This window comes from Microchirus variegatus (assembly GCF_963457635.1).
Source record: "Microchirus variegatus genome assembly, chromosome: 8".
NCBI lineage: Eukaryota > Metazoa > Chordata > Actinopteri > Pleuronectiformes > Soleidae > Microchirus > Microchirus variegatus.
In genome coordinates this window covers 1,820,794-1,848,476 of record NC_139809.1, presented here as the reverse complement: position 1 = coordinate 1,848,476, position 27,683 = coordinate 1,820,794, and the positions used below count along the sequence as shown (strand labels likewise).

General features: G+C 41.2%; 1 protein-coding gene across 1 annotated transcript; it reads left to right on the top strand.

Annotated features, from left to right (window-relative positions):
* Positions 1 to 8,875: 8,875 nt before the first annotated feature.
* Positions 8,876 to 26,070, top strand: alx4b (ALX homeobox 4b; the record flags this gene model as incomplete). Its single annotated transcript, XM_083893226.1, has 3 exons — positions 8,876 to 9,243; positions 24,369 to 24,477; positions 25,648 to 26,070. The coding sequence occupies 3 exons, from the start codon at positions 8,876 to 8,878 to the stop codon at positions 25,966 to 25,968; spliced, it is 798 nt and encodes a 265-aa protein (XP_083749352.1). The 3' UTR covers positions 25,969 to 26,070.
* Between the last annotated feature and the right edge of the window lie 1,613 nt (positions 26,071 to 27,683).

Below are 27,683 nucleotides of genomic sequence, written 5' to 3'. Positions count from 1 at the left end.
AAATGGCATTTGAAAATGGCAAAGGAACACCACAAGCAAAGGCGAATGTGGACAACAGGGGAAAACAGAGATAAAAACAGCAAAAGTGACGAACCAAATACAAGGGAAACGACTAAATCAAAGTTTGCAATGCTGTTCTAAAGATCATAAAACGATGAGGTCGACTACCTTGTGACCTTTTCACTTCATCTTTACTAACCTCAAAATAATCATGTCTTGTTTTGTTCACAAACAGTCAGACAACTTGTTTCAGTCATTAAAAAATCACTCAAGCCGATTAATAGATGAACAAAAAAGTTGCTGAATTGTTGTTCATTTAATATTCAATTAATAAATGATTAGTTGTTACAGCCGTAATCTCCAGTGCAGACCCTTGTCTTCCTTCTCTGGTCAAAGCATTTTTGAGAGTGGTACTGGGGCTTTTTAGATCCAGTATCATTCAGTGTACAAGCTGTATTATTTGCGAGGTTGGTACAAAGTTTGTCAGAAAAGTTTGAAGGAAATTTATGGGACCTGGAGTGGGTAACGATTGGGTCGAGATGCACTCGAGATGTCCTCACACAGCTCTGTTAACATATGAAGAGGCTGGTGGGAGATGAAAAGGAGGCTGGGTTAGTCAAGCAGTCGCCCACAATGTCTTCCTGTTCACCTCCTTTAAAGCGAGTTCTCTATTGGATTAACGTCGGCCTGAGGGTGAGAGTGGGTAGAGGTAACCTGGACAGAGGGGACAGAGGGGTCAGCCAACTGTTTCAAGTGAAAGTGGAATTTGGGGGCATTTGTGTTTGTTTGTAATTGGGTGTTTGGGTCTGACTCTGACATCCTGCAAAGCCTAAGGGTTAGGGCAGAGGTTAGCATTGTAGCTACGTAGATCAGACACCTAAACCTACACGTTACACTCTGCCTCTGAAGAATCTGGGGAATCTGTATTTTTCAAATGCATCATCATCATTTGATATATAGGTCTCTCTCGCTAAAAGCAAGTTGTAAGAGCCTGTTTGACGTGATCATGTCAGTACACCATCGCTGGCTGAGATAAAAGGAGCAAACAGCTTTCTGATGACAGCTCCTCTCCACACCTCCTCACAGATATCTGATTCTTGAAGATCTGGCCTCCAGTCTGTTGAGAAATGATAGGCTTTTTTTTTTTCAGACTAAAAATGTGCAATATGCTAAAAATCACATGACTGCCGTTTGAACTCAGATACATGTGATTTTCAGCCAATATTAAAACCTCACACTGTGTTTTGAAGCAAAGTCTGACAGATCTCAAGATTTGCTGAAATACTAGTATGCTGAAAACGTATATGACAGAATAGAACAGCGCTCCAGGAATGGCCTCCCATGGCCCACCTCTGAAACTCCTGGGGTGAAAGGTTACTGCTGTGACAAAGTCTGCTCATCTGAGGGTCTCTCTTTACCTAAAAGCAAAACACCCAAGGGCAGAATGGTAGGCTTGTCTGGCCACCCCATCCTGACTCCCCAGAATCCTAGCAGGGAGGCAAAGAAGCCAGGATCAGGACTCCCCCTGCACAAATACAGACGGGGTCGTGGGTCATCTGGAGGGCTCACATAAGGCTTTCATCCTAGAGAAGCTCATTTCAGGGGAATGTGACTCTTTCCCCACCGAGATAGGAGTCCTCCTTTAACCCCGTGTGGCTGTGCTGAACCCAGGATCCACAGACATGTTCCCCAAGACCCCTTTTGTTTTGTTTTGGTTCTGGATCTGGGTGCATATCACTTTGCCTGGTCGAGACGTTGCTGTGGGATAATCAGGCTGAGTCAGCACACACACGTGGTGTTCTGTTACAACACAAACAGCAAAACTGTATCAAAGAGAAAGATAGAAAGAGACCTGCGTGAAATAATAATAATGTTGTATTTTTGGCCATGGTCTAAAACGTAGACCGTGGCTCATCCAGACTCTAGATGACAGCATTGGCTATTGTAAGAGTATCACGCTATAATTAAAAAAAAAAAAAAACTATGAAGTTGGATCAGGATCAACAAACACGTGAGGAAGCAATATTTTCACCTCTATTCTCTCTATTCTGGTCACAGTTTAAGGATCTGTTGCACTCCATAACGGCACTGGTTGAGCTAAAGAGCTGGTGACACCCCCCCCCCCCCCAGTCTGTCTCTGCCAGCTGTACCTGCAGCCTCACAGCAGGGGTCTGTAAGTAATTGGACAATTACACTGTAAGTTACTCTTGAAGTAAGCTGTGTTACATTTGAGTCGATGAAGTCAGACATTATCCTTGCAGATATACTGTAGACTGGCATGTGTGTTAAGTAGATACTGATGTTAAGCCTAATAATATCTAATAATAATTGTATTATTTAGATCTACACAGTACATTGATCCATCCACCAGGTGTCATGGCCTTACACATACACAAACCCTACCTGCATTTGTAACACTTACTGTACATTAGAGCTAGTGCAAACAATAAACATATGGGGAATGCAATAAGTGTGATTTAGAGACTTGAAAGCTGTAGTTGACTTGCTTTAGACTGGCCTCAAAATTTAACCTTTGTATGACATTTCCCAGTGTCAACAAATATTTTACCAACGCATTAAATGAGATGAGGATGGTAAAGAACACAACTATGTTAGAAGCGGAGTTATGAAACTGTGACGCGTGGTGACTTCACTCGCTGCTGCTTTTCCTGACGATTTTGGAAAACAAAGCACATCTGGCTTTTCCAGGAATATTGAAGCGAACATCAAAATTACAGTATATTAGGGTAATCTTTCCAGAATGCTTGGCACGCCGCACAATTTCTGTCTGCAATCAATTTGCGCAGCATTAACAGAGAGACTCATTATATCTTCGCCGTCTGCTCCGTGTCGTTTCCAGCGACTAAACCTCATCTACAAGCTCACGCTGAGATTCCGACACCTGTCAACAAGTGTTCAACAACAGTGACATCTAACACCAAGATGTGTGTGTGAGTGTGTGTGAGATTCGTGCTGTAGGGACCTATCTTCCTCATGTGAACAAAAAATATTTTAGGTCCCTATGACATTCATTTATTCACTTTTAAGGTTAAGAGGTGTTTTAACATTAAAAGTAAAGTAGTTGTTAAGGTTAAAGTTGTAGGGGGCGTTTCTGAGAAATAAAATAAATGGTGGGTGTGTGGGTACTACATCTTTAGGACATTTTCCGGCATAAACACTGAACTTGTTGGGACCAGTAGTCCTCATAAAGAAGATCAAAACCAGATCATTAAAAGGCAGAAGCTCATTTCTGAGGACCTGGTTAAGATCAAGTGCTAAGATTTGATCATGGTTAGTGTTAGGCCATTAACTGGTTAGAATTAGGGATAATTCTTTGTTTAGGCTGTCCAAAATAATGGAAGACGACGCAGTGTCCTAAGAAGAATAACTGCTCGAACGCGCGTGTGTGTGTGAGTATCTACAGTACGTGTCCACAACTGTTCAAGCCTGTCCTCTGAAGTCTTCCACATGCAGCATAATTGAACAATCATGAGTGCTGCTTCAGTTTTTACATTATTAGGTCGGAGGCAGCGCCATGAATATGTTAACACTGTGGAGTAAAAACCTTCATCATCGGAGGGCAGAACAATCTCTTTGTGAGATGAATGCATCACTGAGGTGATGTTATTATTATAGAGGTGGTATATATATATATATATATACACTGATCTCTATATATACATATATATATATACAGATCAGTGTTACGAATGAGAAACACAGAAAATCAGGATTTTCTGCAAGACCTCAAAACCTTTTTGTATGATTTCTTTAAAATGAAAAATCCAAAAAGTCTAAAAAGATACTTTAATTGAAATGTGGGACTGCAACTGACAAAGACTTTCTGTTTTGTCAAAATATATCAAATATATCAAAAATATGTCTGTTATTATGTTGTGAAAGTTCATTATGTCTACTGATTTACCCCGTTAACCAGGCCACGCGCCGAAACTGGGCAACAAACTGACTGTTGTCTAAAAAACTAACGTCAGTAATTAGTTTTAAAGCAGATTTAACGAGAACCTATTGTGTTTGTGTCCTGTTTCGGCTTACACCAAAAACATATTAAGTTACAAATGACAAAGAATTGCAGCAAAAACCTGAAGCATCAATTAATGGACTCATTCTAACTAGAATAAAGGAAAAACAACTTAAATACAGTGATAAAGAAATTGTTTGAAAAAGTACAACAATGCAAAAGGATAAACCATCAAAACCCTTTATAAAAAATAAAGAAATGATAATCTACAAGTCTCAAAGTCTTCATCTTCTTTGTTAGCTGCGTATTTCTTCACTTGGCCTTAAGACACTCGTATCCTCGTGTGAAAAGCAGGGAAGATGTTGGACATATTTGCTTTAAAGTAGTTACAGAAAACTATGAACAACACTCCTTATGCATCTATACTCTGCGTTGCTGACGGTCGGATGGAGGTGCATAACTGTGCGTCTCCTATTCACGACCTAACTGAAGCAGATATAGAACTGAGAGATGAAGGGAGCACAGCATCTCCTCTCTCTTACCCTGTTTGGTCCTGTTTATTGAATTATACATCAGTACAACCACGGCCTCTTTTTTCTCTGCCCTCATCACTACTTAATTTGATCAGAGAATCTGCTGATGCAGTGTGTGCCTGGTTCATGTGAAACCAATTTAAAGCTACAAATAAAAGTCTGGTGTCTCTTTTACTCTCACACACATATACAGAGGGTGTGGTGTGTGTCATTTGTCAGCGATTGAGAGACCCCCTTATAGATATAATGTGCCTGTATATATATATATATATGTGTGTGTGTCTCAGCAGGGAACAGCAGCAGAGTATGTGTCTAAAGGTGAGACAATGGACACAAAAACTCTGTCAGTGATCGCGAGTAGAGCAAAGTTTACAAAATGTATGTGTTTTCAAAAAAACTTTGTGGAGACGTCACCAAGGCAACAAAAACAGGCAATTAACAAGTTATGGCCCGAGATGTAACTGTGGTGTAACTTAACCTCGTTTGACTAATGTGATAACTTCACTAATGTGCTGCTTCTGTTTACCTCTAAATTTACACAACAAACAACACATCAGAAATAATTTAGTGCCGACAAAAAAAAAGTCCACTTCCCTTGAACAAATGCTTAAATTCCATTCATGTCATTAAAAACTAAATGAATCGTTCTTTTCAAATGTTTACCCGCCGCATTCAAGGCGTCCTCTACATCACCGTGACGTCCATCCAGTAGCTTCCACACACATGGACACTGATTACGTTATAAACCAAAAACTGTCTCCGCGCACATTTTTAAATCCCCTTTACGACACACAAGCACGGCGCCGAAGTGTGTTACTCTGCAACATGGCAACAACCTTGTGCGTACATGTATACAAACGGCGAGGGTTATGTCAAGGACAAGAACAACAAGGGAAACCGAAGCGGACGGCGTGGCCTTCGCACAGAGGCCAGATCTCAACATCGTGGAGTCGGGGGATGGAATTACAAGAGGAGACAAAAGACAATGAGACAGTCTGAACACACAGATTAAGCGACTTATGTTGTTTCACTGCAGCGCAGCACAGACGCTGCATGTCACGGCTAAAATAGACACCGGCAGACAAATGTAAATGAGACACTGCGAGATTGGATGCTGCTGCTGCAGGCCCCGGCTGTGGAGGCTCTGCCGGATTACAAATTCCCAACATTCCTCTAATTACTTTAAGTTCCCTTCTATGTGCAAGCAACAGGGATTTGCAGGAGACAGGTTCAAGTCCAACTCCATTCTCAAGAGTGTTGCTTTAATCGCAAGGTGGAGCGTCTTGTACGACCAGAGTAACTTGTGCCACGGATGTCATTCAGTTAACTTTCCATACGTGAAAAGCTCTCTCTGTCATTTCGCTTAAAGCAGAACAACAAAAATGTATTTTCCTGGACTAAGACATATACAGTCTGATGTACAGTGAAGCACTTTCTTCAGCGCGGCCACGCCTCCCATACAAGAATCTGATAGCCTGAGGAGTTTTCAGGGTCTCGGCCGCCGATACACACAAGGCCACTGCCAATGTAAACCTCCTGAGGCTCTGAGCTGCTGCATCAGAGGAGAGAGCCCGTCTCCCTCAGCACGCAGCCAATACCTGGACCTGGTTCCTGCTGGAAGTAAAACAGACGAATCCCTATTTAGTGGAAACCTTTTAGAGAGAATGCCATGCATGAGTGATGTATATCTGTGACAGCTGAGACTCAGGCCTGTGGCAGTGGAATGGTTTATATTACGGGGAGGGCTGCGTATGCACTCAGAGCGGTTTCGCCACTCCTGTTTGTTTAGCTGCTTGACAAATGTGAACGCTCGTGTCTTTACTGTGACACTTTTATCTTAAAATGCTGCGTCAGCCACTCTTTTTTTTTTTTTTTTTTCCTCCTCCAGAATTGTGAGGTGAATTATGGTATTTTTCTGCAATCTTTATTCACATGCCACACATTCGCATGTGCAAACATGTCCATGCATGCATTTCTCATTTAGCTCTGTGTGCATACAAGAAATAAATGAAGTGCAGATGAATCTTTATACGTTTAATACAAAAATATTGAAATGTATTCGTTCTAAATGTGGACAAAAATCTGAACCTTTAAACAGTTAGAGATTGTTTTATAAGGCTGTGGCAATAGTGGTTTGTCGTTTTAGCAAACAAACATAAATGTTAATAAAATCCATTAAAAACAGTAAAGAAAATTGTAAATGAAGTTAAGATTGTGGGGGGAAATCAGCTGTGACATGTTTCTCTTCATCAGCCACATGTACTTGATCGAGGTTAATGCTACATGTACGCAGATAAATGCAGTCCAAAGTCAAAAAAGCTTTCACGAGCCTGTTGTTGATGATGTTTTATCTGAGACATGAAATAATAAAGTGGGTTGAAATCAACTGCAGCACTAAAAAGCCAAAACACCCGCAGTAACCCGAGGATATTTCATTTATCCTCACATTAAAAGCAGCAACGTACAAATGAATCTAATAAAAGTTGGGTTTGATGTTGTGAGCAGGCCAAAATTAAACTCATTTATATCAACAAGGGCTCAGAGGACATTTAAAAACAAACCACTGCAGACATTATAGTAAGAAGTCTCGTTAACAAATACCTGTGGTGGTGGAAAAAGAGAGAGACTGGGCTTCAGAAATGGACACAGCACTGGGCCTAAACCAGAAGGTTTTATTTTCATTTTTAACAGGGGAAGAATTTCATTTTCATTTTCACAACACGTGACCCATGCTTACAGTAAGACACTCTTTAGCAGGATAAATAATTAAAAGATCATAAACACGACTGTTGCGCGACTTTGTTAGAGATTAAACCATGCGGAGTTTATGCTTGTATTATTGTACAATTGTTGTACAATCAAGGCCTTTATAAGACACGAGTCTCGACTCGTGAGGAATTCGTTAATTGTGACGAATGAAAGAACGAAATTAATAAATATAAAGAGAGAAAGGAACGAAAAGCTGCGTTTCATACGAAATGTATTTCATTTCATACATTTAAAATAACACGGATATAATAAACATAAATAATAAATTGTCTCAATCGTACAAAACCTTCCTCTCGAGTCAGAGCTAATTTTTTCGTTTATTCTAAAGGGAATAAAACCTCATCCACTGTGACAACTATCCGACAAAAAAGCCCATCTTGTTTCCCTATAAACACACTCTTGCACAGTTTTAATTTGGATTTTAATAACCAAGACAAGGCGTGACGTCGCAACCCCCCCCCCCCCCTAAATTGCAGAAGCGCACGAGGCCAAGTATCGCAATGAGCATCATAGGTTTAATGGCTTATAATTAATGACATGTGAAGACGACGACGAAGAAGAAGAAGAAGAAGAAGAAGAAGCCGCAGCCGCATTTCACTGCAGTCGTTCAATGATCATTCTCCCGTCATTACGGCGACGTGTCGCCAATAAAACACACACACACACACACACACACACACACACTTCTCACATCAGGTCCTGGTCAAACGCTTCACGCGCTTTGTTTTACAATAAAACAAACACGGGAAACTAAATATTTGTGCAATCATTTATTTATTTTTTTACTTTTTTTTTACGCATGCACTGTTACTGATCTAAAAAACCCTCATCTGATCCTATTTACATGTGTATTTATGATCCCATACAAATATATACATATATATTAAAACAAAGGAAATGTGATTTTGCTCAAGACGAATGAAACAGTGCGACATTGAAACGCTTTAAAGTTTGATAAAAAAAAGAAAGAGTGTCTTGTCTCAGGGAGAAGTCCTGCTCTTCAATCACAGGAATCAAAGCCTCTTATTGCATTAATGTCATGTGTTGTTTCGTGTCCCGCGTGTTTACCACAGAAGTTTTGCCCCCTCGGAGTTTAACCTCCCATTTTTCTCCTGGCTGCATAATAGCGCGGGCTGCAGCTCAGTGAGGCCCTAAAACTTCACGTGTGTGCAGCAGCCTGAAGGTCGGACTGTTAGGAGTGTGTGTGTGTGGGTGTGTAAGCGAGTGTGTGTGTATTTATGTGTGTGTGTGTGTGTGTGTGTAAGTCAGATCGACTGTAGGCTACTGAGGCGGCATCAGTTTGAGAGAGGCACTTCTCTTTGCCCCGACAAACCTTCAGGGGGCTTTTAGCATTTGTTCAGTCTGCAGTCTCTGGAAAACATCTGATTCATTTTTTAACCAGTCCCAGATGCTGCAGTGTGTGTGTGTGAGTGTGTGTGTGTGCACGAGCGCGTCACTGTGAGAATCTCTGCTGTCTAGAGAGAGAGAGAGAGAGAGAGGGAGAGAGAAGGGGAGGGAAAGAAGAACAGAACCGTGTGGATTTTTCTTTTTTTTTTTCTTCCTTCCTTTTTTTAAATATCACTTTTTTTGAAGTATGAACGCAGATACGTGCGTTTCATACTGCGATATGACATCGATGGATTCATATTATAGCACGTCCACTGCGCAAGGTAGGGATCACCAGGCGAACCCGTTCAGGACTTTCCCGACGTCTGAGAACAAATACAGCCCCGCGACGTTCATCCCGGGCAAAGGGCAGACTTTCGGAGAGAAGTCCCGCAGTCCTTTCCCGTCCGAGTGCCAGTCGCTGGATGGCGCGGACGAGACCACCTTCAGCAAGTACCAGATCTTCATGCAGCGACCGACCTGCAAAACTCCGCCCGAAGGCAGCAAGCTGCACCCGGACAGCGCGCACAACGGCACGCTCATCTCCTGCTATGGTGAGTCCGCGCGCGCGCGCGTGTGTGTGTGTGTTTGTGTGCACCAGACACAGTTAACACAACAAAAGTAAGGAAAGAGGATGTATTTGTGTTTGCAGCTCACGGAGGAACATGTATACTGTTATGTCAAAGACGTGTGTGTGTGTGTGTGTGAGAATCTCTATTTAATCTATCTGTATTAAACTGTTTTCTAAGCACCATGGTGCACATAACTGTATGATAAATAATTACATAAGACACTGTAGACACACACACGGCTGTGTTTGTGTTTTGCCACATTATTTACATTCTAACTGATATAAATTCAAGGCCATTCAAAATATCGACCAGGTTGACTTTAAGTGACGATTTAGAAACTAAAATACGTCTTTTAAAAGTCTGTGGTAATGAAAAGTGATTCGTACATTTTGGGCTTCTTGTTTTTAAAATGCACCCCTGAATAAAGTGTGTATTGTCCTATAATGACGTAAATAGACCACAAGAAGCAGCATGTTTATCTTTTTCCTGTTTGACGCCGCACTGTCATTATAATATATGTTATTTCCTGCTCATACAATCATCTTCCTCCAAATATTAGTCAAAAATCAGAGATTTATACATGCATACGACAGTTAATAAACTTTTAGAACGAAAAAGCCAACACTTGCCTCGGTAAATTAATACAATAAATACATAATGAACTATTTAAGGACACTTCTGACATGAGGTGGCTTTAAAAAAAATGCATTTGTTTACATGCACGCATGTTTAAGCACGTGCACATTTGAAAATAACAAAAAAATGGAGTGAATGACAAACTACTGTACAGTATATTACACAGGCCACGTCTACGCAGCAGCGCAGCCCGATTATATAGGCCAACATTATAGTGAATCACTATAAAACAGTCGATTCAATACCGTAATTAAATGTTTACCTAAAGTAGTCTGACATAAATTATTTATTCAACAATAATAATGAAGCTTTGCAGCTTCGGCCATTAAGGCCGTTGAAAGAAAAAACAGTCAGTTTTACTGTCTCTTTTATAAGAATCAGTGTTTCACATAAAGAGAGAAAACGCTTCTTACTGAGTAAATAACATAATGTGACAACATGACTCTAAAAAGTAAAGCTTATTGTAAGTATTTTAATAGCCTCGTTTAAAATTATATTCAAATGAATTTGTGTTTATTATCAGTACAGGCCCGTTGTGGTGTCGTCACTATGTTTATTATGATGGGCTAGATTTAAACATCTGTTCAATTTATGACTGAAATTCGAGTTTATGTACAGCAACAAAACTTTATTACATTTTGAGTCTGATTTGAGTTGAGAAATAACAGCAAAAAATAAATAAATACAAATACTCATACATACACTAAATGTTTAATTCTGCATTATGTGATTTCACTTTTAAATAAATAAAATAAAACTGCCCCAATTCTGCTGAGTGGGATCAGTTACAACTGGGCCTGTTGTATATGGTATCTTTTTTTTTATTTTTTTTATTTGCACAGTTGCCAAAACCACACTTTGCCAGAAATACATCCATAAAGTGCAAAGTCATGTGTTTTCCTGGTCACTCTTTATTCAGGTTGAGCAGACACATTTTCAGGGCTTTAAGAGCAAAGCCTCAACAGACCGAGGCACCGACGCATTGAAGTGAACTGATTTGGCAAGTGCATTGACAGAACCATTTATATGCCATCATTAAATGCGACATGCCTCCCTTGAGGAAGGCTCTGCAATGTTATTATTGAAAATGTTGCAGCCAGATGAAGGCATCATGGCTCTGGGGAGGATACTTTGGGGTCTTGCCAAAGCCTCAGGCGTCAACAGGCTTGTGCTGTTATGTGTGGTCCTCAGTGGAAGATATATTGCTCAATGCTGATGGTTTATCTCCACAATGATGACAAAAGTTCTCTCTTATCCATAGGGAGTTTTTCGGCGGTAAGTTCAGCTACAAATATGCTACATATTATTTACATGGCAACAAAACATTTTGAATGTGTCATTTCGGAGGATGTTGTACCACAAGATCTGACAAAAAAAAAAAATGTGTCGCTGGTTCTCATTAGGGCTGAACAATTTGGGGTGAAATACGTAATTGCGATTTTTTCTGTCATATATTTCAATTGCAATTTGATTTGCGTTTCAACTTCAAGCCTCAGTTCAAAATTGACACTGTTATGCATTAAGAAGAAGATGCAGCTTTACCACATGAGATAGCATCAAAATAGTTTGCTCTAATGTAACAATGAGATCTTTAAGATATATGTATATATAACATTATGCACTGCATAGTAAGAATTTGGCATAAAACCTGAGCAATTGAAAATATAATGATTAAATTGTAGATTCTTTGATTTGCTATTTGCGTTGTTTTCAACAGTGATTTGTAGCCGTTAGCCTTAATACTCATTCATTATAATAACCAGAATGTTAATATTTAAAATGAATGGGACATGATGGTGAGCAGTGTTAATATTAAGACAAAGGTTCCCTGCAAGTTCTGCTCAAATTAAAATCTAAACATGAATCCTTTTCTTGCTTAATGGCTCAATTTACACTTTCATTTTTAGACGAAATTAAGTCACTATACGTTTGATTAAACTGTTATAGAATATCATTATAATTTAAGATGTAATCTGTTGGACTGTTACTAAAAATGAATATAATCTTATCAGCTTTTAATCTCTTAACTATCAGGTTGCGTAAAAGAAAACCCTCAACACAATCAGATATATAAATCACATTAAATACAATATTATAATCTCTCTGTAAAATACATGAATAAATATAATCTCTTACTCTCGCTGCATCGCTCATTTAAAGGCTCACTGTGTAAGATTTAAGTGAAATTATTGTAATGCAGCAGGAATTAAAGATAAACAATCACCTGACTTAATTGCGTCTTTTTATATTTGTATTTAGGACCATCATATATATTTTTTTTTACAATAGCCTACAATGGACAAGTTTAATATCTTTTAAGTTTTTATGCCAACTAGTTTTGCCACTTGGATCTGAGGGATAAGGTGAGGGATATTTAGCGGCAACACGCAAACTTCACCCAAAAAAATTGCTAAATTCCACGCACTGTACCTTTAAATACACGCTGGATCAGTGAGACTGTCCCACAGTGAAGACAGGGATGGAGCCGTCTACCTGCTCACACAGCGATGAATGAAACAAAACCCCTGAAGCTGATGGAGTGCTGAGGAATGCAGGTCAGCGCTGCAGGAGAGGTCTGCATTAATCTAATGCAGATGTGCATCACTGGCTCCTATAGTTATTATTCATACGCCCCAAACATCAGGTCTCCAAAGCTACAGAGAGTTTCTGAGATGACAAAGTGGGACTGGTTTACATAACCCTGTCTCAACAATAGCTCAAACAAATAAGCAACCAGTCAGAAACGGACACTGAGACTGGGTAATGATTTGAGAGACTCTGAGTTTCTGGGAACTCACATTTTTACTGAACTCTCTATATACGTTTGAGACGCAGCGCACACACACCGCTCGCGTTCGTTTGCGACTCACTTTTCCAACTCTCACGTTTTTTCTTTTTTAAGGAAGTTTAAATCAGAATAAAAATAATGGTGTTTATAGGCCTGTGGTCGGTGTTGAGGTCGAGTTCTGCATTTGCTGACACACACTGAAAGTGTTTGTGGCGAAACACTGGCTCTTTTTAAAGGCTGTTTGTTCCTCGTCATCTTTGCCTTTTTAACAAAATAACCGTTTAAAGCAAATTACACATTTATGAAATACAGCTTTGTCAGTGTTTATAGTCTCAAACCGCCCCCCCCCCTTCCTCCCTTCAGCTGGATATCGAAGCATCCTGTGATATGTAAAACATTTTTCTCAGCATATGAAAACCAAAACACGACCCCCCCCCCCCAAAAAAAAAAAAGTCCTGGCACAGTTTTAAAAGCACGCTGTCAAAAGATAGTGCTCTAAGTACATGTTAAAAGACTCGGGGGAAGTGATGTCACAGGATATGCATGTGCTGATGGCTAACACATTGGCTTCATGTTAACAATAAGCAAATGCTCGAGTGACACCTGTGATCGTGCCGGCATGCGTCTGTGAACCAGAATAAATTAGAATATTGTAAAGAGTGAACGTTAGAGAGGATGAATTCCGAACTCGTTCAGTTGTAATGGTTTCTACAAACCTGCAGCTCAGGAGCAGCAATTTGTCAGAGCTGGAGCTAAAATCTCATTACGGTTCTTAATGATCCTATTTCACTTTCATTCAGCCTTTACATTCTGTCATCTTACACTCGTGCAGGAGGGAAAGTAGATCGCCTCAATTAGCCGCAGAGCTGCAGGCTGAGGAAATGATTCAGAAAAAATAACAAGCTGCATTCTTATTGTTTAACATTAACTGAAAATAAATCCAAACTTTTTTAAAAGGTCCTCAATAACACAGACATGACAGTTCTGTGTTACTGTCAGGAATGACTAATGCTCATGGAAACGGTTCAAGACACACGATTAATAATAATTCTTATTCTCTTTCTGAGCATGCAGAAGGACACACATTATTTTGCTTTGATATATTTAAAATAAAATATTAAAAAAAACACAGGGGAGTAACTGAGTAACACAAGCTGCACCTCACAAAGCTGAACTACCGCATGAAAATATAATGTTTTTAATGTGATTGACAGAATAAATGTGACGGTGGGATGCGTTTTTGACTTGGAGAGGACAGTGAGACGTTTACAGACTATTGATAACATCATTAAAAGTCACATTTAATCTCCTTTACTTTTTTCGAAACTTCACTTTTTTTATAAACGGCTCTCATCAAACTTAACTTACGACGCGGTACAAAATCACATCCGAGCACAAGTGAATGACATAGAATAACAATGACCTTGAGATGTAAAATAATACTTTGATTGACCTTGAGGTTAATAATTCCTCAAATATTTCCCCCCTCTCTCGAGGAGTATATACCTGTGTACTTTCTCTTACTGTAAAATAAAAAATATTTAACCATTTCTTTGGACTTTGGCACGAGACAGTCACAGCCTCCGCCCAAGGTATTATGACAGTAGTGAGGTCACGATTGTGTCAATTTATCAGGAGCTGAGGTTGAACAGAAGGTTTTTTTTTTTTTTTTTTTTTTGGTTTCCCAGGGAATCTGCATTCCAGCGTGAGCTGCTGACATAGATCTCTCCTCAGGAACATCTGGGAGCCTCCCTTCTACTCAAGAAACAACAGTCAATATCATGACTTCGACTGTGCTGCAGGAACAATAATCCAGCCTATAACGTACCTGCAGAAACAGCAGTGAATGCAAAATTAAAAGTCACCTGGTGAGGACCACAGCTAACGGAATCTGTGGCTTCATTTAAAGGTGTGATAATAAGTGGGGAGCCGTTGCAGCAGAGCGCTATCAGTTGTGTGTGTTTTAAAAGAGCACTCTGTTTAAAAGCATTCCCTTCCCTATTTAGTGTTTGGTCATTAACCCTTCCCCAGGTTACTAATTTATTGTGTTTCTTTTATTTGGCTTCACTTGACCCTCCCTGTCCCATTCCATAAAAACGGAGAGGGCGCCCTGTTGCTTTACAACCATTTAAATTACACTTTGATGTTTTCTCTCTGTTTTCTGCAGTGATTAAATTGCTGACCCTAGTAAACATCTGACCTCAGCTAACCGAAGAGGTCTGCAGCTTGTCACAGAGTTCCTCCAGCAAAATTGTAGGATCAGCTGAGCGATGCTATGGATCGTACGCGATAGCGCTGACACGAGAACAGCAGTCGAAAGCACATTTTTTTCTGAACGCCAGAAAAACTGGAGCCAATGCAGTGTGATCTTGGGAGTGTGGTGGCAGTGTTCTGTAGCAGAGACAGCTCGGTGCGCGGGAGGGAGCGCTGGAAGATGTTTGTGGCCAAGGATTGCATGGGTAGCGTGACAGAGAAAAGGAAGATGAGCTGGGAATATTAGACAAAAGATACCAATTTAAACGGAGATATGTTTTAATTCCTGTGTATTCCGACGGGAATTGTGAAAAACTGTTCCCAGTCTTGACACTGCTCTAGGAACTTCATATTTATAATAAAGAAGATTCTTCAAACTGAAATAGACAATGTTTTGCTCTAAAAAAAAAAACAGTTGGTGGCAATTTACACTAGAAAAAAAAGACACCATCCCCATCAACTTCCTGTAAGTTTTATGGTCACTATTCTCTTAAGTAAGCCGGAATGAATAGATTTACAGCACAAAGGAGTTGTGTTATTCCGTATCCATAACAATGAAGAGGATATTGTGTTCCAAGTGTTCAAGTTTTTCACAACACACAGTACAGACTCTGACAAAAAGTATTGTACTTTCCAACTTCTTGCCACTGCTGTGAGTTACAACAGCAGCCAAACATTAATTCACCTGGAACGGCAAGGAAAGAAAAAAAAAAAGCATTTTGCCTCTTTCACTCTCTTAAGAAAGTATATAAGGATGTTTCTCTGATGATTATAAGCCAATATAAAAGGCTGAAAACTCTTCTACGCAGCATCTTTCCATCTCCTTTGCCGCACAGGATGTGTGCCTTGCTCAGGGCCATGGTTGCATTTTCTCGACGGATGCAAATGCCAAACAGAAACCTGGAAGTGACCAGCCCTCGCTTCTTTATGCAGCATCCAAGTCCCTGCCCCAGGCTAGAATGAAAAATATTTTGCACGGTGCTTTTGAGCATATGAGGCCAGCTCAGGGGTTGGTTAGTGATGTCAGAACATCTGCCTTTGTGGTGACTGTAAGAGGGTCTGACAGGTGGGCCACTGCAGTATGAGGTCATGAACTCCAGCAGGGCAAGCTGTGTTGTTCCATTAGCGTCTCAAGGGCAGGTCTGAGCCAGAGAGCAGGGGAGGGCTGCTGCAGTTTTAAGGGGATGACTATTGACATCTCATGGTGGGACACTCTAGCCAAAGGCGTAATAATCCATGAAAACAAACATGCATGCTGCAGACAGCCACCGCCTAGCTTCATCACTCTAAAACTATTCAGTCATCTAACTAACCACTAAAACTCTTGGCTCACAGCGTCAGCAGTGCCACAAGGTGTCAACTCTCTCTCACACAGCGCGCCGACTTTCAGAGAGTGACACTCGGCCATTACTGACATCACTTTCGACAAAATGCAAAGTGACAAAGTGAAATGGACGCAACATTAGCACACAGCTATTGAGTTAACTATCGTAAACATGATCTGTGAAGCATTGCTGCACTAAAGTAAAGTAATGTAACAAATCGTTGATGTGGAGGAGGGCCATCGTGTGCCGGTTTCAAACCAACACAGTTAGGACAGGTCGCTCGCCGTGCCCATTGGCAGGAAAGGCGAACGCAGAGCCTGACAGAGCGCACTGTTCTCAGGGCAGCGCAACCAGAGCCCCTCAGCTTATTTATTCACACAGTTGTTTGTTTATTGAAGGAGAAGGGACAGCCTTCTTCATCTCCTTAAAGGAAACAAAAAAGCTGGCAGCCGCTGACAGAAACAGAACTAGGTCTGTCACAAAATGGACGCTCTCGAAATTAAGGGTGACAACAACAATGTTGTTTACATGTGGGGGGCAAAGCTGTGTGGATAAGCGTGGTCGCCCCCGCGCTCACACACACACACACACACACACACACACACACACACACACACACACACAAGGCCCACCATACAGGACACCGAGACCAAGCAGGTTTTTTTGCGTGGCTCGGATTTCATGTGGCGTGATTGAGAGATGTGAGGCAGAGGCCTGCGATGGTTGTGTCAGAGGTCACGCCAATGTATAGTGACATGCCTTTCAAACAGAAAAGGACGTTTCTGCTCTGCAGAAGTCTACCTTTTTAGACTCGCTGGGCGCAGAAAAGGCGAGCGAACCTAAAGTAAAACATTACAGAGGTGATGTAAGCCTTAAGTTCATGCCATTTCACGTGGCTGATGATGAACAGACGCGCTCACTGACTTGAATGTGAGGCACCGTGGGTTTTTTGTTCAATTCAGCCACATTTGAAAGAAAATAGTGTTTTGTTGAATATAGCATTTACCGATGAGTCAGTAAAATTATAGAAATAAATACGGCACATTATTAAAAATGGTAAAACTGCTATTTTGAAAATATTACATGAACAAGAATAGAAAAGGTGCTAAACTGTTAGTTTACACAAAAAAAGAAAAAAGACAAGCAAACTTAGGTGCCATTGAAGACACAGCATAGAACTGCTTTCATAGGCCTAAGTATTATATCTACTGATGAGTAAACAACCTCATTTTAAAAGTGTCCGAATGCGCTGTTGAAAAAAGTACAAAACTTGATCTTCCATATTTTATTGTGGCTCCTACTTTCTGTCACGTACACAGGAAAAGACAGCAGCAGCCTGAACGAGTCGGAGTTGCCCCCAAGCGTCGACCCTCCTGGGATGGAAGGCAGTTACCTGAACCTCAAGGAGCCCGGTGTGAAGGGACAGAGCGAGCGGCCCGGCTCCGATCTGTCCAGCCCTCTGGACAAAAGCGAGGCCGAGAGCAACAAAGGCAAGAAGAGGCGAAATCGCACCACGTTCACCAGCTATCAGCTGGAGGAGCTGGAGAAAGTTTTCCAGAAGACGCACTACCCAGATGTTTATGCCCGTGAGCAGCTGGCACTGAGGACAGACTTGACGGAGGCTCGTGTACAGGTAAGAGCACCAGGTGTAACATCTGGTTAAATTAGATTTTAACAACAAACTATGTTGTTTATTTATGAAAAAAAACAACACATTGGCGTATCATTCATTTCTACCTTCAAAAACATTTCAAAATCAGTGTTGGTGTTATGATGTGACAATGTTATGAGTATAGCTTTGTTAGGTTTAGGCACAAAAACAGCTTGCTAAAGTTTAGGAAAAAGTTTGGGCTAAAATAGTTAGGTTTGTTCATGGTAAGGAAACATTGAGGTTTGGGTGTAGATGAGCTTTGTTGTTTTGCTTGAGGTAAAAAAAAAAAAATTTGCGGTTTGAAACAGGAAACAAACTGCAATCTTCTTGTGTTATACAGCCTGGTGTTTTGTCAACCCATCCATTCACTCCAAACCTCCTCCACAAACTACAAACTAAAATGTTCTTTTTCTCCAGGAAAGAAAAATAACGATGGCCACAAGAGGGCTTGAACATAAACGTATGTCATTCTGAGGCACTCGCTGTTTTTACTGATGCTGTCATTCCATCTTAGGATGACAGTATCCAAGAGCCAGAGCCGTGTTGTTTGAGGGCAGTCATCCATGTTTGCATGTTAATAATCACTCGGGGAACTAACAGAAAGCACTGGGAGATTTAAGACTGGCATGTTGACAAAGATTGTTTGGAACAGCAGCATAACCCATTGTTCTCAATCTCTCTTTCTGCCTGCCAGTTTTAGATCAGAGTGGGATGGGTGGGTGGGACTATGGGAATACATACACTCCGCTCGTACGTACATGCTGCAGGCTCTGCGTAAAAGGTCAGAGGCCAAGGGTTTCTCCCCAACACTACCGTGTTCAAACCACTTCACCGTACAACTCTGGAGGCAGACGAGGCAAACTCATGGGAAAAGAGAGAGAGAAGTCATCAAAGCTATTTGGCAAGGATATAAAAAACACTTTGAGATGCCAGTTTCAATTTCCATACATAGCCCAAGACATAGTCAGGGACAGAGAACCTGGTCTGCTCCCTGTGGTGGTACAGCAAAATAAGTAAATTCATGTTGCATTCACACAGACCCATCTATTCCCCAGATGAATATAATTAACTTCCTCATCTGACAGGCACACAACAGACTCTGCTGAGTCTCTGTGAGGTTTGACCCATACTTCTAAACTCATACCCTAAATATGCATGCAATCAAGACTAAACCCCACAATTTCAACTGAAGGTCCATCAAGACAAAGTCCAGGGATAACCAGTTTGCTGAATACCATGGGGCACTTGAAGCTTGGCAAACCATTGGAGAATCCTTTTCATCTCCGTAAGCGCAGCCATTGAAATCCAGAGTGCAGATGTTTTCTGCCAAAACGCCAACGTCAAGGTCTTACAGTTTCATCCTCATTTTGATGATACACGTCTTCACGATCTCCGCCGCAGTTTTCCATCATCGAATCTGTGACTTCTGCTGCCACTAGTTTACTCAGTACAATTAGCTTTAAACCTCAGACTTGAACTTCACCACACGGCATACTTTTTTATGGAGGAGGAGGAGGCTGAGCGTGAGTGACTGCTGAGGCAGTCTATCAATTGCCGTGGTCCTGGATGACAGAGATGAGGTGAGACGGCTGGACTTCAAAGCGTCTTCTGGAGCTGTGCACTTTGCCCTCCCTCTCTCCCTCTTCCTCTCCCTCTGCCTTCTGGCTCCACAGCATAAATAAAGCTCTTTAATGGCTCCGTAAGCTGCCTTTTGCTGTCAATGTCTTTAGCAATTACTGTATCACGGCCAAACACATTGAGCTCCAAGGGCAATGAGCTACCTTCACTGCAGATGTCTGCTCAATAAAACAAACAAGATTTGTAAGTGTTCACAGTTGGAAAAGGCCAAACCTGTGGGATTCATACAGTATTGGATCATTGTTGAGAAATAACACAAACGATCCAGGATCATTTTAATATTGCTTGTGTATATCCTTCCTTTTCAAACAAATGTAGACATTTTATAAGTTGGGGAATAGGAGACCCGGAGCAGCAAAGGACACATCTGACTTCATAATGTTCCTTGAATGATCTTTCTGCCAAACTATTTGGCTTCATTTTCAGTTCCTCCTGCTGCTCAAAGGCAAAGCTACGTAGAGCAAACGGTCAGTGAAACATGACACACTCACTCGCGGCAAATAATGTGTTTAGATGTTGTTTGCTAGTTTGTCAAAAGGAAAGCGAAAGAGTCCAAGTTAGGCAGCATTTCTTAGTGACTGACTTTGAATGACATAGTATGCAAATGTGTTTTCTGTGTGCATCCTATGCACATGTGTGTGTGTGTGTCTGTGACTGCATTTGCCTGCACGCCTCTCAAAGGTCAGAGGGGTTAGCTGCGGAAAGCCAAGGGCTTAGGCGTCAGGAAATTAAACATGAAATGAAAACAAGCTCCAGTTTGAACATTCTCCCATCTCACTTTCCAATATCCCCACTTCCCCTCGCTGACTTAAAAGGAAGGAGGGAGGAGAGAAGTGGAGAGCAGGGTTCGACGGTGGGGGGGTGGGGGTGCTGGAGTGGAAGAGAAGAGGCTGAGCTTCAACTGAGGGGAGGCAGTACATGAAAAAAAGAGGTTGAGAAGAGCAGTTATCTTGATCCATCACAATTAAGATGATGGCTGATAAACCTTTATAGCGAAATACTACAATGGCACTGTAGACTTTATAACCTCAGCATGTACTACGAATGTATTCCTTTTATATTTGAGTCAGTTTAACATAATCTGTATTCTCCATAACAATAAAAACACATTTATTTTCAGTTTCTTTTCTCAAGAGGCACCTATGGAAATATTTTTTTTAATAAAGGAGACAAAAAGTAACGGAGTAGAACAATGGCAAAAAACATCCATATACACCAGGCAAACTTGTGAAGTTGCCATTTTATTGTTAAATGGATTTCACCCAAATGGTTTTTCTATTTGTAGAAAAATAACATGATGTAAATTAATTTAATAGACATTTGGCAGATGCTTTTATCCAACGCAACACACAACTGAGGGATGACAGTGACGACTCAGTACAGCAGAAACTGAAGCAAAAACTAGGACCAAGTGCGGGAGATTATTTATATAAAGTGGCTCAAAAGTACAGAGTAAGCTCATGTTAGACATGGTAGGGTAATTGGGGCATTAAGTGAGGAGGAGCTTCCCTCGAGCGGTGCAGGAAGACAGACAGGGATAGCATTTAGTAACTTTCTCCACCATTAGGGAAACACAAATGGGACCAATATGGACTGGGATGGAGCATTCGTTTGTAGGATTGAGTTAAAGTAGATGGTGGATCTAGAAAGTGAAGGTTTTCTGTAGCCAAGCATTGGTGAATTGGCTTTGACTTGTATGAACAAGGGCAGCCAGTAGAAGCTGATAGTGACATGGTGCTGATTAAAGACCATGTGTGCTACTCCACTGTAGAACATCTGTACGGTTTTACTGTGCTTTGAGTGTGAAAGAGGCGTAAGGTGAGAGACAACCGTGGTGTAAAACAAGCTGGGTGGTGGATTAATTGAGGAAAGGGCACCATTTTTATTTTTTTTTATGCGGCAAGACCGTTGATACAAATGCGGCATAGTTGGACGCCCAGGTTTCTCTTAAACGTGGTTGTGGTCAGAGATGAAGATGTCCCTGAAATACATTAATCTCGCAACTATCATGACTCCCCCGATAATAATTCTACTGTACAAACACTCTCCAGCATTTGTGGTGAGGATTATCTTTTTGAGGAAACCTTTGATGTTATGAGCTAAGAAAAACCAATGAATTACCAAAGACAAAAAAATAATAAACCCCAAATCCCATGGGGAATATAAAACAGAATCCATCTCCCTCCCTCCCCTTCTAAACATATGATATAATTCAAAGGGCAACAACCCTCACCTTGACACTGCCGTTTGGTCACAACCTATGATATCAGTTTACTTCGTTGCAATGATCCGTCCTCTAATCTCGCCAGCTGACCTGAGGAATGTTGGAGTCGGATGACATTTCTTTACGTCAGCTTCCTTCTCAAAACACGGGCAAAAGCCATGTGGCGGCTACAGGAGGTCATACCTTCTTTATTTATATAAATAAAGTGGTAGTTTTGTTCTGTCGGAAATTTGACAAAACCGATTTGTCACATTTATTAATTTGACAGACGGCTCATGTTTATCGTTAAGCTTTAGTGTTTACTTCTATGTTGGCAGATAGAAGTGGACGGAGAGAAATGCGAAGGGGGGGATTTGATGACTGCGGCAAAACTGCATATCAGGCAATGTGAAAACCACACGCTGATTGGGCTGGGAAGCAACCCACAATCCAAGTTCAAGCCCCAGCGTCGGGGCGGGACTGCTCTCTCTTCTCGCTTTGAAGAAGTTTCCCCTTCCCCCTCGGGAGACCAAGATTCAGACAACTAACAAATAGATACAGATAAACACGATGAGGCTCCCAGTATCCCACTCTAACGGTCTATTCTCTCAGCGAGATGTGAGAAAATGCTCTTAAAATCAAAAAAAGACAAGGTACAGCTGCTTGTATAAGGGAAAACATAGATTTGTATTTGGAAAAAGGAGTAAAGAACGTGCGAGGAAAAAAGGGAAGTAAATGAAGAGACTATAGCGGATTTAAAATTGAATAGCCTTGATTTGAGGTTAAACCCTCCTGATCTTCAAATTTACTCATTCATAAACATGATGTGACTTTGCAGTCGATTCGAACCTCATATCCCTTTAAGTAAAACAAATACACCCTCTGGGAGACCAATAATGTAAAATAAGCAATTTACCATAAAATTTGATTCACGTTAAGAAAGAGCTATTTTAATTGGTGGGAATTATTTCCAAGTATAGATTTTTTTTGTTATAAACCAACAAAGTCATGCACCAGAAAGTGTTTGGCAGAGTACTGACATCACTGACAGTATATGGTACGGTCCAGCTCTTTGTTTGGAATACTGCGCCTATAATGACAAAAGCTTTGCTCAGACTGCCAACACAAATCTGTTTTGTGGCCTTTTCACATCGGTTGATTCTCGACAGCAAACATAATAAAGGGAAGAAAACAAAACACCAACTGCAAGTTTTTGCAAACCAGATTTAAATCAAATATGGAGATGGTTTAAAACGCCAATACGTATCTAGGATCGACAGGCGCGTCTTAGACCAGAAGCTCCAGTCAGATTTGATGGTGTCATTCCAGTTCAATGAGAATGGTACATTCAGAGCTGGATCATCCAGAGATGACGTTGTTACTGACGCACAAATCCAAACTTAGCACTTGAAAAAATACTTTTGCCTGCAGTTGGAAACAAAACCATAGTTCACATGGAAATAAAGTTTTCCCCTCCTCCAGGTAGGAGTGTACATTTGCATTTTGAGACATTAAGCAGAGTTTTGATTCTCAGTGATCCCAAATACAGAAGTATATAGAAGGTTAAACTGTACTGGCATTTTTGTTCATCATTTTCCTAACAGGCCAAATGTTCAATGTAGTCTCAATATAGCTATATAACACTGATTTTCCTTATTAATTACTCTGGATAATATCCTCCAATATAAATGATCAGAATAAAGACACAGTTAAAAACATCCATTACAGTGTCACAAGTTAAAAAGTTAAATGCAGGAGCTTGGATCTCACTCTTGAATGGACAAATAACAAGGAGCTGCATGCAGTTAATATTAAAAAATATATATTTCTATAGCTTCTGAGAGCTGAAACTTCTTTTGCTTTCTTCCATAAACCTCATACCCCCAACCCCCATGCAGCTTTTCTCCACAGTTGTCTATGTGCTGCACTTTGTCTGTCAGCAAGTTCAGAAAATTAAACTTTTCAGCAAAATAGCTGTCTGTCTATACATAAAAAGAAAAAAAAAAACAACTAGAAAAACCACCTATATATGCTAGACACAAAACTTAATAAACTCCAAAACTGAAACCAAAAACGCATATACTTGGTCAAAAGTTGAACTTTTGTTTTGTGGATCGTACAGAGGGATTCCCCACTGTATCCCACTGTGCTGACATGTGGGGGAGAGCACACCTTGCTCAGAGTGATTTATGAATGGCTACAGGCCCAGATGTGGATCTGTCGACGCTGGCAGCCTGAAGGGAGGCAGACGTCCGTGTATCAAAGGGAGGAGCTGAAAAACGCAGCACCAGGGGAGACCCGCTACTTTCACATCAATGGCTCCGTGTGGACGGCACATTAAAGACACGTCAAGTCTTAAAACCTGGGCCTGGACTTTCATGTGCAGCAGAATTTATTTGCTTCACTATCTTGGCTTTATGCAGGCTCAGTTTCTGATTTTGTCTATAGCTGAACCTGGAGCCTGGTGGCTCTGTTTTGTGGAATAAACTGGATGTGGAAAGTGATTTGAAAACTTAGAGAGATATTAATTTATGTCAACATAACATTAAGGTTTTGATTTGCAGCGTCTGCTCTGTATTTTGAAGCGTTTACCTGATGGATTGTTTTCTTTGCAGGTGTGGTTTCAGAACCGCAGAGCCAAGTGGAGGAAGAGGGAGCGTTTTGGCCAGATGCAACAGGTCCGCACACATTTCTCTACTGCTTACGAGCTGCCTCTGCTGACTCGGCCCGAGAACTACGCACAGGTAAAATAAATCAACAAATCCACGCTACATAACGACTATGCAGTGTGTTCACACTGGACATGGAACAAACAAAGCACAGACAGACTGCAGAATAAATGCAGTTAATTTTTGACTTAGCTGCATGGACACAATTATCCCCCCGATGCAATGCACAAGGCAATCGGGCTGCACACAGATGGAAAAAATTTAAACAAACTGTGAATGGTGGGGAAAATACTCGGAGGAATCTTGGAAAACGAACAAAAAAAAAAAGAATAATCTCTTAGAAAAAACAGTTTAATGTGTTTTTGTCAAATTTAATTGGCAGTAGTTTTCCAAGGTCAGTTTGAGTCACATCCAACATCACACTAGCTGTATCCTGTTACTATCCTGTAACTGTTGAAAGACTATAACTATGACCAGGGACGTTTCAGGAGACAAAAAGGACCCCGAGGATCTTACATTACAGCAAACCTTTAGGGGTTTACTATCGAGGTTTATTTGCAGTTACCTGTACATACAGCTGTATCACTTATATCAAAACTCTCCAAAAAGTGTTGTTGCTGTGGACAAACATATTTAGCTATTCTCAAGGGCCCCTTCTTCGCTCTAAGCCAGTCCACTGTTGCAATACCTCTGACTATGACAGTTATACCTCTTTCAATCTGGGTTTAAACAAAATCATGGGTCAGTCGTAGGAGTTTTTAATCAGCTTTTGCTTCAATCTGCATTAATTGGAAGGCAGGTCACCGTCAGTCGAGCTGTTAATAAAACCTTGATGTTTAGTGACAGTGCTCAATATTTTTTACTTCAACAGTCAGATTAATTGAATGAGTGATTGAGAGAGGGGTGAAAGTAAAGATGCAATATAGTAATGGTAGTATTTACATTTTTCCTCCTGTTTTGGTGCTTTTGTGACATTACAATTCCAACACGGGTGACGCAGAGGTGGGAAAAGGTGGGATTATTTTGTCTGATTCTTCCAGGGTCAAAAATCCCAGATGAACCTGCTAATTTTAGTGTGGAAGTAAAGTAAAAAGTAAAATTTGCACAAAGAACAGATTTGAGACTTTGTGCAGGTATTCATAATACAACACTAAGTATCACGATCATAACGGTTGTAAAGAATGCTTTGCTTTATGAGTTTACTTGGTTATTCTTACACTGACAATGACAACGACTCATCCTCAGATCCAGAACCCTTCATGGATCGGGAGCAGCAGTGGAGCATCTCCAGTGCCAGGCTGCGTTGTGCCTTGTGACTCCGTCTCCTCCTGCATGCCACCTCACCCTCATGGTCCTGGAGGAGTCTCTGATTTCCTGGGTGTGTCCAGTCCAGGAAGCAGCCACATGGGACAGACACACATGAGCAGCCTGTTTGGGGGTCCTGGGATGGGCGGGGGAATCAATGGCTATGACCTCAATGTTGATCCAGATCGCAAGTCCTCAAGCATAGCTGCGCTGCGTATGAAGGCCAAGGAACACAGTGCAGCCATCTCTTGGGCTACATGATGTCCCAGCCTAGTTCCACCCAGCCCCCACAGGGCCCCCTTTCTCCAGAGCAGCCATCAGCAAGTGCTGTGAGGAAGGAGGGACTTTTCCTGAGAGCACTAATGATAACACAGGTCAAATGAACAGGGAGAGACTGCGGAGATAACAGAGGCCATTACAGCGGCCAAAGCAACCAAGATAACAACTGTGACAATCAGCAGATGCTGAAAGTGAGAGAAATACAGAGGTGTGACTTAGAAGATGTTGTGTTCATTCTTGATTCCTTGATCTCTCAGGTGTCATTGATAAACTGGGTATCATTCAAATTAGTGATAGATTTCAGTATAATAAGCAATATAATATATATATGGTTTACAAAAAATGTATAGGATGCAGGAATTCAGTGCCAAATCCATACCATGCAGTACTTTCATTAACAGAGTTGAGCTTGATTCATATTATTTACCTCCTTTTGCTTATTTTTATACCTCCCCTCCAACCCCACTCACATTATTTGTTCAACTGCCAGTTGACGTGGTGCGTCTCTCATATTGTATAAATTATATTCAAATATTTTTCTGTCTCGTTCTGGTGCAAACTGTCCATTAAAGCAAAAAACCTTTGCCTGCAGTGTGCAGTTTATGCTCGTGCAATGAAAGGCAGCGGTTCAATGCAAAAAAACGCAAACAGAACCTAATTGAGCAAGAGCAGACACGGCCTGTGCCAGTTTATTCTGGGAGGAGGGCAGGCATTGGATTGGCAGTAATTTCCAACCAACGTGTCATTTCCTCCCTCAGGGCCGCCTGCACAGGTTCCCCTGCTCGGCTCAGGCCTCAGGTTACAGGAAACGGTGTGTCCACTGGCAGGCGAGGTACAGCAACACACAGCAGCAGCCATCAACACCAACTAACCATGTCAACTTCAATCAGCAACCAACAGGAATAGATGCACTTTGATTAGCATCAAAGTGAGCAGTCTGGCCCTGTGAAAACCACATCACATCACAGAGTGCATGGCGCAGACGTACTGCACAGAAGCTGCAATAATCAGTTCGTTGTTTAAGTTGGGCTCAGCAGAGATGACACTTTTGGATTGGTGTTTTGCTCACAGAACCCGTCACATGCCAGAGACTGCAGGCCAAATCAGTGGCCTTAATCATCCTGCGGAGAGCATTCTGTAGACTTTAGGTAATGTGATGACATTAGAGCTGGACTGCAAGAATGTGGTGAGTATGTGCAGTGATTGCAGGGGTGTCTCTGTGTATTACCCCACTGGAATAAGCCCGTCACCAGAGCTGGACTGCAGGATGAGGCCTGAGACAGGCTTCATTAGTTTTTTTGGCTGATCCCCCCTATGACGCCTGCTGGGCTACATATCTATTTTCTTTCCCCTGATGGCAAGACAGTCTGGTTCTGCTCCTCATAGCTGGAATATTACTTAAACACGGGCGCCCATTACAACAACACTATACGAGAGCAAAACTGCAGCTATTACGTTTTTTTTGAGTATCAATTAATTTATGGAGGTTTTTGTTTTGTCGCTAAGCCAAAACCCCTTGACCTATAAAACGGCAGGAAAAACAATGAGCCAGGGCTCCGTTCAGTGAAGGAGAAATTGAATTTTAAAAATGAAATAGATTGTGTTGGTTGTGAGGGCTGTGGTCAAACCATGTTTGTCGAAATTTCAAGAATAAAAACATAGATAAAGTTGAAATAAATGTTCGCTTGACAACCTAT